The sequence below is a fragment of the Phoenix dactylifera genome, chromosome 1 (genome assembly GCF_051530095.1).
Source record: "Phoenix dactylifera cultivar Ajwa chromosome 1, Ajwa_hap1_PhDact_Kaust_v1.1, whole genome shotgun sequence".
Classification (NCBI taxonomy): Eukaryota; Viridiplantae; Streptophyta; class Magnoliopsida; order Arecales; family Arecaceae; genus Phoenix; species Phoenix dactylifera.
This window is the reverse complement of record NC_143190.1, coordinates 33,952,615-33,966,373: the sequence shown is the minus strand read 5'-3', so window position 1 is coordinate 33,966,373 and position 13,759 is coordinate 33,952,615. Positions and strand designations below refer to the sequence as shown.

The following is a 13,759-nucleotide window of genomic DNA, read 5'->3' as shown; positions in this document are numbered from 1 at the left end:
CCCATTTGCAAATGTAATCTCGATCAATAAATTTCTCTCATTATATTTTGTTTTTTTAAAAAAAATACCAGGCCAGCTGGATTATATTCAATCCAACCCAACTGACAAGCTGCGATGGAGATTGGCAGCAGTGAATCCAAATCATACGATAGTAAGTAGATATACTCTTAAGCAATATAATATATATATATATATATATATATATATATAGAGAGAGAGAGAGAGAGAGAGAGAGAGAGAGAGAGAGAGAGAGAGAGAGAGAGAGAAAGATTTTGCTTCTTTTAGAGGGGAGGGTATCTATTCCTCTCATTCCAAAATAAATAATAAATATCCAAATAGAAGATCCACAGCGTTGAACATGATCTACACTACTATGTATAACTAAAAATCAAAAATTATATATCTTGATAATCTGTAGCCCGTAAGGATATATAAATAGATAGTTTTCATTGTGTTATAATATCAAAATACATACTAAAAGCATCAGAATTAAAAACCCACCTTATTGATCATGATTTTTAGATATTAAAACATACCAAAATCATAAATCGATAAATTTTAATACTTAGACATAGCAGCGGATACAGAGTAAGTATGGGCAATGATAAGACTCACCTCGAATCGGAGCTTTATCTCTTGATTAAATTGTTTCTCATAAACACTTCAAATCAGTCTTTAAATAAAAAATTTTAAAAAAAAATCTCTACCCACCTCTCATCGGCGTTCTCAACCGATTGAACTCTTCAAATACAAACAAGCAAAACATTAATACTGTTCCTTTAATCCACACTTTTTATATCTCGTCCCAAATTTTTTGAACCTGTTCTAGTAATTTATTTTTAACATGCATCGCACGTGTCCGGCTGCAAATATTAGTAAAAAGCTAAAATGGAATCATTTGCCCCCCAAAAAGAAAGTCAACCATGAACTCACCTTACTGCTAGGTTGAGAGCAGATGATGATTAAGTATGAGGGAAGAGGCTTGGAGGTGAACATTTTTTTTGTATAAACCTGGGGATTGGATCATGGTTCCATCACATTGCAGGCACATTGGTCATTAATCATTTTTGACCTTTTTCCTTTAAGAAAGTATGCGCCAATTCTGATTTCCAATGCAATCAGGAGACAAAAAAAACTTTCTGAGATGTCAGCCAATAATTCTTTGAATCAAGCCTGTTCAAACATATTTTTATCATTAAGAAATCAATCCCTATAGTTTGAGCTAAACTCAATCGATACTATTTAGAAACATTTTTTTTTTCAATAATATACAACTGTTGCATGCCACAGCAAAAGCCGCTCATTGCAGGACATGTTTTGCAAGTTCTAATTCATATTTACCATTGTGTATCACGATGGCTTGCAGCTTCCCGAAACAGAGCTTTTCCTAAGTCTTTTCCAAGCAACCAAACGTAGACTTAATGCTAGAACTTTCAAACAGATAAGCCTGTAATTATATCTGAAAATTACAAAATTAGAAGAAAAAAAAATTAGCACAATCAACACCAATCATTGGAAGCTTCCTTAAGCTTATTCACACAATTCCCAACTCAATCCATCCACATCCATGACTAATATATTTGACATCATCATTCAATTCCCATGATTCTCTATTTACAAATTCCTGGATAAAGAATCTGCACAGCCAAAGAACAGAACCCCACAGAAGTCCATAAGTTGAATTATATCTCCACTTAGCCACTAACTACATAGAGGAGACATGGCTGCATTTATCGTAGCGGACATCAATCGACCAGTTCAGAAAAAGGAATACAAATCAAGAACAATAAAAAGGGAAGATGCACCAAAGGGGCATTGGCTACACTTGCGTGCATATGCACAAATTTACCACCTTGAACAAATAGCAATTTACCAACTTCAACGAATTGCCAACCCAAAAGCAGAAGGTTTATGCATCATCTTACCAGATAGAATGGCAGTAGAACAGTTGAGAGAACTAGGCATCTATCATCTTCTATTTAGAAGGATAAAATGTAAAAGAGATGTGCCATGGTCTCGTCATAAATATACTGACGTAGGAAAACAGTACACGCGCTGAGAGGTAGAAAATAAACAGTAATATCAGACAGGCATCTCAAAACAGGTACATCCAAGAACAGAGCTCAGTTGTCTAACATTGATTGAAGCAAATCGTTGCTATTTATACTTCACATGTTACCAGGTTACACTACTCAAGTTTTGGCCCAGAGCAAGGACTCTTATGGAGCGAGAAATGGCAATTTATGGCAGTCTTTATCAATCACATGCCACCCAGCCTTGCAACTTCACAACCTGATTCAAAAAGATATAAAGAATGCCTCAAAGATAAACTTGAAAATATTGCAAAAATACTAAACAGCATAAAAAAGGGGCATACCTCAGCTACATGTAGATGAACTAAAAGAACTGTTGGAATGGTTCATGGGATAATCTTCACATATATCACCTGCGAGTGATGGGAATGAAGGAATAGATTTTAGGATCAATTTCTTGCCACCCTTGCGGCTTGGGGACAACCCAATTCCATTATGTGGAGGTGAAACCCTCTTTCGGTTAGGGGAGGCAGTCTTCACACCATTGCTTGGTGATGCATCGCATCTCAGGATATCTGGAGTATCGTCCTCAAGAACGGTACTTACATGCTTCTCAAGCTTATGTTGAGGAAGTGGGATTTCAGACTTTCGGATAGGCTGAGATGTAAATAGCCAAGGAGAGAACCCAACAGAAAGTGTAGAAGATCTTGGGGGCTTTGCACTTGAAAAGAGTGGAAGTTTGACACATGGCCTGAAAAAATGGTGCTTCTAGTATTTATTTTTCAGAAAAGATTACTGAAACCAAAATAGGGAAAACACATAAAAAATGCTGAACCTGCGAGTTTGCAAAGGTGTCACGGATAAAACATTTTCAGAAGAATGGTTATCTTCAATCTGCACATTAGCATGCTGTTGGCCATCATCATCTGGTTTGTCCTTTTCCCTCTCACAAGGATTTGTTTCCTCCCGTCCCTGTTCCATTTCTTCAGCTCCTATCGGAACAATACCTGTCCAAGCATGATAAGGCAAGAATGCAACTAAAGATAAACAAGCTAAAACCAGAATGGGAAACAGAGGAGCTGGGGGCGCTAAAACCATAAACAAGCTAAAAACAGCATGGGAAACAAGAAATATCTCTTCTATCTCATAGGAGAATTTCCCTAATGGGCTGGCAAATAAAAGATGCAAACCATCACTCTGTCATATCACTGGCCCAGAATCTAATGACCCAAATCCTCAGGCCGCCCACACTAACAGCTCATCTGGGATACCACTCATGAGCACTAGGGTCCTAAGGTTCCGGGATACGAGGCCCTAGACACTAGGCATACTACAAGATACCAACTTTTGTTACATCCAGACATCATAACAATGTACCTAATACCAATTATATAACTAATTCCCTTTAACCTCACCATGACCCAGTCAATTATCTGCTCCACAGTAATAAGCACATCACTAGAACTTAACACAGATCTCTGTGTGAGGAAACCAGACCTTGGGCTTCTCCCTTATTCCATTTGGCACTCTCATGAATTTCATTGTAGACTCCATGTAATCCCATGTATGTTAGTAGTCTTGAATTTCCGACAGGAAAACACAAATTGGTTTTCAATTTGGTCTCTTAAGACATATTTACAAGGCTATGAATTGACAAGGAGAAGGCATAAAAAAGATATGACACCAAACTTTCAGTAGCCTCATGTCCAATTTGCTTAACTAGAGAGGCATACCAGAAGTGGCAAGCACTGGAAAGGAACATATTGCTGGAGCTTTTAATCAGCAGCCAAACTCTTGTTGCATATGCCAAAGTTGGTGATAGTAAGATTTAACACAAGGCACCAGAAGACATTTGTTAGTCATCATAGGAAAAATGGAGAAAAATATCTCTGCATGAGAGCATGAGCGAGAAAACACACCGAGGAAAGCAAGTCAGAAAACTGAAAAATACAGAAAAGATGAGAGATCTTGGATAACACAATGTCTAAGATGGCTGCAGAAGTATAATAGAATACTTAAATATGAAAGCAGGTACCATCCACACTGACATTAAAAAGACAAAAAAAAGGGGATCAAAACATAGCAAAAGACTTTGAATGAAATAAAAAGCACCATGTGGCTGAAACTCAAAAGTATAAGTGCATCAAACAATGTAAGTTATCGACACTCTCTATCATAAAAGTTCCTTTTGGCAGTGATAGCATGACCAGCACCACAAGAAAATGCTTGGCATAATGAGACATGTGAATAGGATATTGAACTGAAAACTCACTGTGATAAGATACCCGTAAACCCTCCACCATTATTCTCACTATGCTGCAAACAAAGCCTGAAGTGGCATGTCCTTACAAATGAGTTATCCGATCCCTAGAAATAAAAGAACATTCATATGGCTCTTTAGAGATCATGGCAACCCTTCTAAATTTCAGTGCCACCTTTCCAAAATGAGAAGGCAGAAGAGGAACTGGATATGTCAAGTTTAGTGTTTTAAAATAGATACGCTCAGGAACTAAGCCATCAGTATGGTCTAAAAAGAAAGTCAACTTCCCTCTAGGTGAACCAACGATCCAATCGTCTGGAATAGCGAGCTAAATGTTCATTAGCAGGAGAAAATTACAGTTGACAGAGTCAATGGCAGAGATATCCAACTCAACATTCATTTTCAAGATGACAATTTTCACTAATGACGTCATAAAATCTAGAAAGCAGGAGTTGGAGCAATGCCATTAACATAAAAAGAGGAAGTGACATACCAATATATACAACTTTAATGGGTTATGGTCCTCTCATGTAATGTGCAAAGACTACTTTATTTCTACAATCTAACTACACATTAATGAATCACTATCTAACAAAGACAGTGCTGAGAACCCTAGAGAGTCAGTAGTTCATTAATTAGAAAATTAGTGTTTTAGAATGTTTTCAGATGTATACATAATCATGTACCCTGTTATTTAAAATAATTTTGTAATTCAAAGATATGATTTTAGACAGTAATGGCATTCGCTTGTGTTAATAAAAGATTGCAAGATTCTGGAAACCAAGGAATTGGAATATTCAACTTTAGAAGAATTTTCCAAATTTAAGAGTTTTACTTCTTTGACTTTTTTTAATGAGCTATCTCCTAACAACTGATCACCTCCTAAAAAATCAAAAATACCAAAAATAAAAAATTTGGAATCTGGGAAAAGTGTGGAATTGAGATCATGAATTTTAAGTTAAAAAACTCAAAAGATATATATTGCATTAAAAACAATCTCTAAAGTAATTATACACTGTTAAATATCGGGACATATGGATTTCCAAATTTGCAGTTAAATATTTGATACTGACAGAAATAGGTTCATCTTTTGAAAGGTGTTGAGATCAACCTCTTTCCTCTTGTTTATCAATCTTAATCTTCCCCAGGGCCCTCCTTGCGGTTTCTTCATTCAAGTTCTTCTTGCATATATTGGAAGAAAGTTAAACACTCTGCATGTTTTACATAATTGTCTCATCTATGTATCATTTAAATCTTCTTCCCATCCCCAAAAAAAAATATCATCTATATTTTCTACTCCTTTTCATCCTATCAAACCAAACATAATGAGAAGCATCTTGAAATATTATAAAGCCCCCTTGCTTCCTGAGTGTCAATTTTAACTCCCATTCCATCACCATCGAAATGTTTACCAAGCTGGAAAAAAATAATAAAAGGAAACTACAAATATGTTAAAGAGCATGTGAACTTGTGAAGTGATAACATAATGGTTGATTCCAAGATTCCTTAAATGCCAAGGGAATGAGTGAGAACTAAGAATTCAATAAATCACTTTTCATGATCTCCAACTTCAGAATATTGCAATGCAGAAAACCAAGTATTTTTGACAAAACATGATGGCAATTGAGCCAAATCTGGTAATCAAATAAGATACAGGTGCAGGAAAAAAGGCATGACAACAAAGCAGAAACAAAGAATCATTTAGTAAAGCTGTTTGCAAATTTGAAAGGAAGCGGAACATAAGTACTCATCCAGGGAAAGTGGCACTCAAGTAGTCACAAACAATCTAAGGTGTGGATATATCGCACAACACTCACCCTCTTTCCTTCCAAAGGCATTCTTGCATCCCTCACATCTGCAGCTGATAGAGCATCCAACACCACCCTTAAAAGAGAAACCAGCTTCCAGTATCAGATAACATACAACAGAGAAAGCATGTTTAGAGAGCCAAGAGGCAGAACCTGATAGCACTCGCAGTACTTCTTCAGGCAATTTGACTTCTTGCAGTTGCATCCCCTTTTATGGCGGGCTGAAGCTGGAGTCTTGTTAGCATCTTCCTGAAGGGTACCAAAACGTGATCTCGTTAATAGCAAGAGAAAAGGATAAGGAGAGAAACAGATGGGGGAAAGAGAGGGACAGAAGCAAGTAGGAAAAGATGTCAGGCAAACTACCTACCCCAATTTCCTGGCCGGTTTCAGATGTCCGAATCACTTTAGGAGCAAATGCAAGAGGATTGCGGGACTCTATCTGCTTGCGAGTAGCGAGAACCATTTCCTCATGAATTGGCTTGTTAAAACATCCTTGGCATGAGCAGGGCTCTGAACAGTAGACTCCAGCAGCAAAACACTCACAGTAACTGTATGAAATGTCATAGAATAATAGACCATTTTACATTACACTATGAAACAAGTTTGCTTTAAAAAGAAAGATACACTAACTTCTAAGATATGCATACAAGAAGCTCTGACAATAACATTAAAACACCACAAATAACACAAACTCCTCTCCCAGAAGATTAATTTTATCATAGAAATCAAACCAACATTAACAAAAAGGTTAAAAAAAAACAAGATACTTCCAAACATCCAACAATATCTGACCAGCAGCTGACCATTTTAATGTAAATTTGGTGAAAAGGAACATGCAAAACTTATCTCCTTTAGAAGTAATATCAAATCAGGGGATAGATAATACAAAAGGCAGAACTACGTCAGAAATGACTTAGCTCATAGAAAAAATGTAATTACAGAAAGTGTTATAGCCCTTGCCTTCTCTTTTCACAAGGAAGGTACCAGTTCACCTTGCTTGTAAGGTCTCTTGTTGGTTGTACCTGACATCTAGGTTCTTATCCTGCCTTTAGCAGAGATGGAAAGGTTAGGGGCATTTGGCAGAGGGGGCTAGCATGTTTGTGTAGCCCATTGCCTGCAGGTCTCTTTCCAACCAAAAAATAATAATAAAAAAAGGCTATAAGTTAAAAGATGCCACACAGGTCAGAGAAGATACATTCTCCAACAATTATAAGGGGAGGGGGTAAGGCTTGATCAACATAAAAACCGAGCATAACTTGTACTGATAAGATTAATCTTTGAGTCTATGAAACACTGTGAAGAAAAAATCTAGTTAAGATTTAGAATTTTTAACTATATAAGCAGTACTAAGATAACTGGAATTTCAATTTACCTGCCCAAGAGTATCCTAAGTAAGAAAAATAAATCAAGCTATCAGGTTCAGGAATTTCCTAGTATAATGAAGAATTTTTTTGGTATTAGCCCGACATTATGAAAAACATGAGGGACACATTATGAAAAACATGAGGGACAAAGAATGGCATATATCAACTAATTGCAAGATTTATGTTATATAACTCCAGATTTACATAAATATGAAATGCCAGAAGGAATCTTACAGTTTCAGGCATTTTGACTTCTTACAATTGCAACGCTTGCATGACTCGCTTTCACCACCATTTTCTGACTTGCGCCTGGCTCATGATTTTTCAGAACCAGTTATATATTGAAAGACAGAGATAACGAGGCAATAATCCAGTGGCAGCTGATAATATACCTTTTTTTCTTTGGACTGCCTTGATTTAGCTCCTCACCATTTCCAAGTGCAGGAACCTGAGATGCATCATCATGCACAATCTGAAGGTTCTGGACTTCATTTCCAGTAGGACTCATATCCTTCTCAACAGCCAAGGACTTGCTTTTCTGCCCAGATGTTGTCGGGGCAAAGGGGCCAACAGAACATGGCATGCTCTTTAATTGTTTCCCAGAAGCCAATGTCTCTTGAGTGACCAGTCGGTCTTTCGAGGTTGTTGCAAGAGTATTCAAATGTAACCCAATACCAGGCAACACACATGGTGAATGACTAGTTCCAGGCCTGGAGCATTTATCATCAGAAGCCATTTTCTCATTTGACAGCAATGAGGTTGAGGAATGGAAGTTTGAGTTGTCTTGCAAATTCTTCTTAGAAAATCCAGCTGTATCAAAAACCAGACAGCGCCTTCGCATGCCACGCTGTTGTTGGAAGTCAACCTATAGAAGAGAATTAGCAACAGTCACCGCATATTCTTAAGCAAATAATTTATGCAGCTGAAATTGGATAACCAAGACCTAATCACATGCTTTTCCAAGTCAACTATAGAAGAGGATTAGCAACAGTCACCGCACATTCTTAAGCTTATAATTGATGCAGGTCAAATTGGATAAGCAAGACCCAATCCACATGCTCTTCCATGAAGTCGGACTATAAAATATTGGGCTGATAAAAGGAAATTACCCAGGAGGACACTGAACATGCAAATTATTGGAAGGCAAGACCATTTTAGACGTCACAAACTGCAGTATCTGGACATGACAAATATAATAAAATGAGATGTTTCATTGTAGCCATCATTCACAATTTGTCAACAGTGAGTAGTTGGATACTTGCAAGTAAAGGGTGGGTATAAGTGATGAATGACATCTCAATCAAAACAGTAAAGCAAACTACCCCATAGATTAAGCTGCAATTCATTCACTAAAGTACTATTTTCAGCATGATTTTAAGGCACCTTCAACCCACCACAACTCTAGGAGGAACAATAAAGCATACAGCTTAGTCATCATCCCAGGCTGCTCCTCTTAAGGAAGGATCCAAGGAACAACCTACAATTCTATGCTCTGTAATAACAGAACTTCCAATGCAGTTTATTATCTACCCATCTTCCCAAATGAGTGAGCAGCAAATAAGTCCACTAAAAAGACTGAATATATCAGGCTCGTAGCAGAATGAGAGGAAGGGTCTCAAGGGCTAAATTCCCAAAAAAGAAACTGTTACAAAAATATGCAATTTGTTTGAACCATATGACATCCTAGTCATATGATGAAATAACAAAATTAGAATAGGGAAAAAACTAAAGACAAGAAACAAAGTGCGCAGGGAGAAAATGTCAACTACTGTATCCATGATTTCTGATAAGAAGATCTACCTTGTGGCCTGATTGAATGTGATCACCGTTTCCATTGGCTGTCTTCTCGATCTGATCACTCAATGCAACTTGAGTTTGACAAGTGTCTGAAAGAATTTGCGGGGTATGATCTGTTTCATCTTCCTTACCATTTTCTTCGCTACAGTTGACTGGAGGATCCTGTGAAGCAGTTTGGACACAAGGACCAAAAGATTCTTCAGGTTGTGTTTTCTGTGAACGTTCAAGGTCCTCTGCAAGCTTTGAAGAATCTCCTAATTTCTCAATAGGCCCTTTGCAAGCCTCTGATTCATTATTGGAATCAAAAATCGACAGGCTATCACCATTATCAGAAATTAAATTCTCCCAGTCACACCCTACCACTTCATCTCTGTTGTGCTCTGGTGGATGATTTTCCAGAAACTCGGTTTCAGAAGCATAAAAACTTTTTCTCTTGTCCATACCATTTTGAACAAAGCGAACCAGTTCTAGTGGTGCATGGCCAATATCCAACTTAACATCCATTTTGATACCAAAGCAAGGTGCAGTATTATGGTTGGGACTACCAGGGTAATACTGCTCAGGCTGAGACAAATTACTAGGTAGAGTCGAACATTCATCAGGAGGGTCGATAGTAGCTTCATTAAGTGAGCATATTATACTGCAATTTTCTCGGGCAATAACAGTGCATCTGGATAGTCTAACAGCATTTAGGGCCCCTGTACTTAGGTTGCTTTCATCCACATTACCAGAAGAACTCTCATATTTTGAGAAGTCTGGAAAAGAATTCCTATGAAAAGAGAAAAAAGCACAATGAGAGCTAAGCATTTATAATAGGCAACAGCAGGTTATAAAAATGCACAACCAAGATGATTATATACCTTATCAAAAGTTTTGATTCCCTTTGTAAATTGGCATGTGGTGAACTAAAGATGGAAGAAATAGAAGGCAGATATGATTGCGCACTGTGTACGGAATCTAAGGATTTGACAGGCTGGATAGGTGACAAACTATTGATGAAGTTGAAGACGGGAGAATCCTGCAAAAATAAACAAAATCAATAGGAAAATAACCCCTGAAACCTGTTAAATCTCCGTGAGCAATTCAACATACTATATAAGCCATACTTCTGGTACTGAGAAACCAAACAGTTTTATACACCTATACTTAATACCAGGAGAAAGGAGGTCATGAACTGGAAGGAACAAACCTTATCCTCAACCAGCTGATAGGGATATGTAATCTTCAACCAGATTTTAGTTCGAATAAGGAGAAAAAAAAATACATATGAACTCTGAAAAATAGAAACTAACTATCCTCTTATCTTAGATCAAGGGCCAGTGAATATTAATTGAGATATCACAGAATGGCAGAACAGCAGCATTGACTAAAAGGAGGTTGCCAGTAATATGATAGGAAACGCATGAGAAAAAAGTCATGGAACATGAGACGTGAATTGAATCGAGAAAACTAGCCTACATTCGCATCATTATTGCACAAAGCAAATGCTATCAGTAACAGCACGAACGCAAAGCCAAAATAATTTCTCATATAGAAAGATTTGCCAAATATTATCCTAATCAAACTATATTCTTAAAGATAGATAGAAGGCCAAGCAATTTGATGCACACAAAGGCCAGCCAAAGCATTTTAAGGGCTGCATCAGTGGAGGAAGAACGAAAGAGGTACCAAGGCCTGCAAAACTCAAAATATCTGCTGCATCATTTGGATTATCCCCTCATTTTTAAGAATAAGAGTAGGGAATACTCAGATCCATAAGTTAATTACTCGGATCCTGGAAGACGGAATGAGGGAAGTAGGAGTGTACATTAAATTCAAACCCTTGCAGATCCATGGAACCAAGTCATCCGAGCCAAAATGCCAATTCGCAGAATGCAAACAAGAGGAAAGGAACAGGAAATTAAACCCTAGAGTGCAAGCAGAGACCAAAAATAAAACCTACCTAAGTGGACTTTTCTAGCACATACATAACATCCTCTTCAAGGAGGAATCTTTAACAACAACAGTTCAAACTAAGCAAATCTTTCCCCACAAACAATAACAAAAATCCAGAACGCCCGAAAAAATAGAGCAGAAAAACAAAGAAGCCGCGAGCCATCCAAACCATCCTGAGAGAAGACCAATTGACCACCCACATAGGCACAAACTTCACCGATCGAACAAACTGAAACCCCAATTTTCCACCAAAACCCCCGCATAACACCAGACCTCCCCGTCCCCTCCAAATCCAAAGAAACAAACAAGAAAACCCAAAAATTGGCAATAATATCAAAGAAAAGGCGAGACTTCAGCAGAAGGGCAGCGAATCGAGATAACCTCGAACTTAGAGAGCGGCGTGCCCGCGATCTTGCTCCTCTCCGGCGTGTCCATCTCCTCGGAACGCCCCCCCTCCCCCCCTTATCTCTCCTCTCTCGTCTTCTCTTCTCCTATGTCTCTTTCTACGCCACCGCTCTAGATTTCAAGAAATGCGAAAGGCGGGAAGTCGATTTTTTTTTTCCTCTCCTTCTACTTCGCCCGTCCCTACCACGGTCGCTTTTTTTTTATCTCACCCCGAAATTTATAAATCGCCAGCGCTCTCCACGTCGCGGCGAGGCTGAAAAGAGCAAAAGACGACGACTCGGCGGATGAGAGAGTAGGTAAAGAGGACCTTTTTTTTCCCATGGCTTTTGTCCCCTCCGAAGTCGAATCCCGTCACCGCCTTCGAGAGCCTGTCAGTTCCCCCGCTCACCCGGCAGCGGTAAGTTCGCTGCCGGTTACGCCTCGTCCTCCTTGGAGTCCGATCGCTGAGATGGTGTGGTGCTTCGCGGTGAGGCTTACGAAGCCTTAGTTTGCGGTAGCCGTTGCACGACTTTGCCGGCGGGGGCGCTGTTCAAGCGGGGAAAGGAGCGGAGGGAGCGGCAACGTTGACGTTATGATTTTGTTTGGTATCAAATTATTAAAGAGACCTGGAGTTGACTCAGAAAGGAACTCGGGGATCGAGCCACGAGAGATGATGGTGGGGTCCACAGTAATAATGTGAGGGTCGTAACATCGTTGTGGGTCTGTTGGTAAGGTGAACATAATTTTTTATTTTTTTCTCAAGTAACGGTTGCGATTAATGGGAATGATACCCGGCCGGTTAGATTCGGTGCATCTCTTTTGCCAGCTCTCTTTACCTGACTCTGCCACTAGGGCACCCAAAAAAAAAAAAAAAAAAACTGATGAGCTGTTCACTTGGAACACCGAACAGTGAACGAATTGTTAATCGTGGAGCACTGTAGGAGGCCATAGCAGGCAAGTGGACCCAAAACCTACATTCTTTTTTTTTTTTTCTGTGATACTGCAAAAATGTTGGTGAAAACGTACACAAGGATTTGGGTGGAGGATGCAAGCATGCGCGAGAGGGGTTGGATAACGAGACTGCCAGAATCTGCTGAGACTGTGTTTAATCTTACAACGAGATAAATCTTAACTAGTTATATAGGATCAAGAAAAGGCCAGTCTTTTTGAGCTGTAGTAGAAATAGTATCAAAGCTAATCCGACTCATGGCTTATGTAGGTTAGAAGACACTGCTACATGGATTCATGAAGATTGGCCACGAGCTAATTGTGGTATTTACAACTGTATTTAAACAAATTTAAATCATTAGCCTAGAGAAAATGGCAGGACTTAAGTAGGAGGAGTTGTGAGGATCTATGTGGACGTGTATTTAGTCTCACATTGATTATCCGCTAGATAAATCTTGAGTCCTTGTACAAGATAAAGAAATTTGAATAATATCTTTTACCTAGTTTTTTTTTGATGAAATTCTGAATTGTGATCGAGAAAATCTTCTGCAGTTATGTAGCCAAATGGGATGTTGATATAGAATGGTTCAGATACACCACGCACGGCTATTATTTGCTCCACCTTGTTTGTTTTAGATGAGCTAAATGTGAAGCTAAATTTTTCAGGGTGCAATAGGTTGCTCGTGAGCACAGGTATATGCTTTCTCTTTTTTTTTTTTTATAGTATAATATAGCTTAGATGGGCACAAAGACTATTGCAGATTGGTGAAGAGGGTTGGATGCGCAGACCATGGAAGCTGTGTCATCTATTGTTTAGTAAGAGTAGATTCTTCATCTACTTTATGGAATAATTTTGTCTTTTTGAATGGTAACTTTGCGAAATAATTTGCGATGCATGGCCTACCATTGTCAAAAATAAGATCCATGGTAAAGTAGACCAACTAAAACTAAGTAACTACATGTTGAATCTGTATGTAATGTGAGATTATTCAGGAGAATAGGGGAGGCAAAACTCAAAAGCCACCCCACTCTTTGACCCAACCAGTCTCACTTACTCTTAGTTTGGAACCCATGCCCCAAGGGAGACCAAGTCTAATCTCAAAAAATAGGGACTTATGTAAACAAGGGCTTAAATGAGGTCCGATACTAATTGGAATCGAACCCCTGACCTCTTCTTTATCTAAGAGGTGAGAAATAATAGCATACAAGCCAATACTTGGTGTTGTGTGT

The 13,759-nt window shown here is 38.5% G+C and overlaps 1 protein-coding gene across 1 annotated transcript; it reads right to left on the bottom strand.

The window, feature by feature from the left end:
* Positions 1–1,993: 1,993 nt before the first annotated feature.
* Positions 1,994–12,065, bottom strand: LOC103707333 (protein tesmin/TSO1-like CXC 2). The gene is made up of 11 exons (XM_008791772.6): positions 11,579–12,065; positions 10,123–10,280; positions 9,266–10,031; positions 7,858–8,330; positions 7,700–7,774; positions 6,469–6,649; positions 6,255–6,350; positions 6,111–6,177; positions 2,869–3,040; positions 2,378–2,784; positions 1,994–2,292 (listed from the first exon to the last, which is right to left on the bottom strand). The coding sequence occupies exons 1-10, from the start codon at positions 11,630–11,632 to the stop codon at positions 2,379–2,381; spliced, it is 2,448 nt and encodes an 815-aa protein (XP_008789994.2). The 5' UTR covers positions 11,633–12,065; the 3' UTR covers positions 1,994–2,292; position 2,378.
* Positions 12,066–13,759: the final 1,694 nt, after the last annotated feature.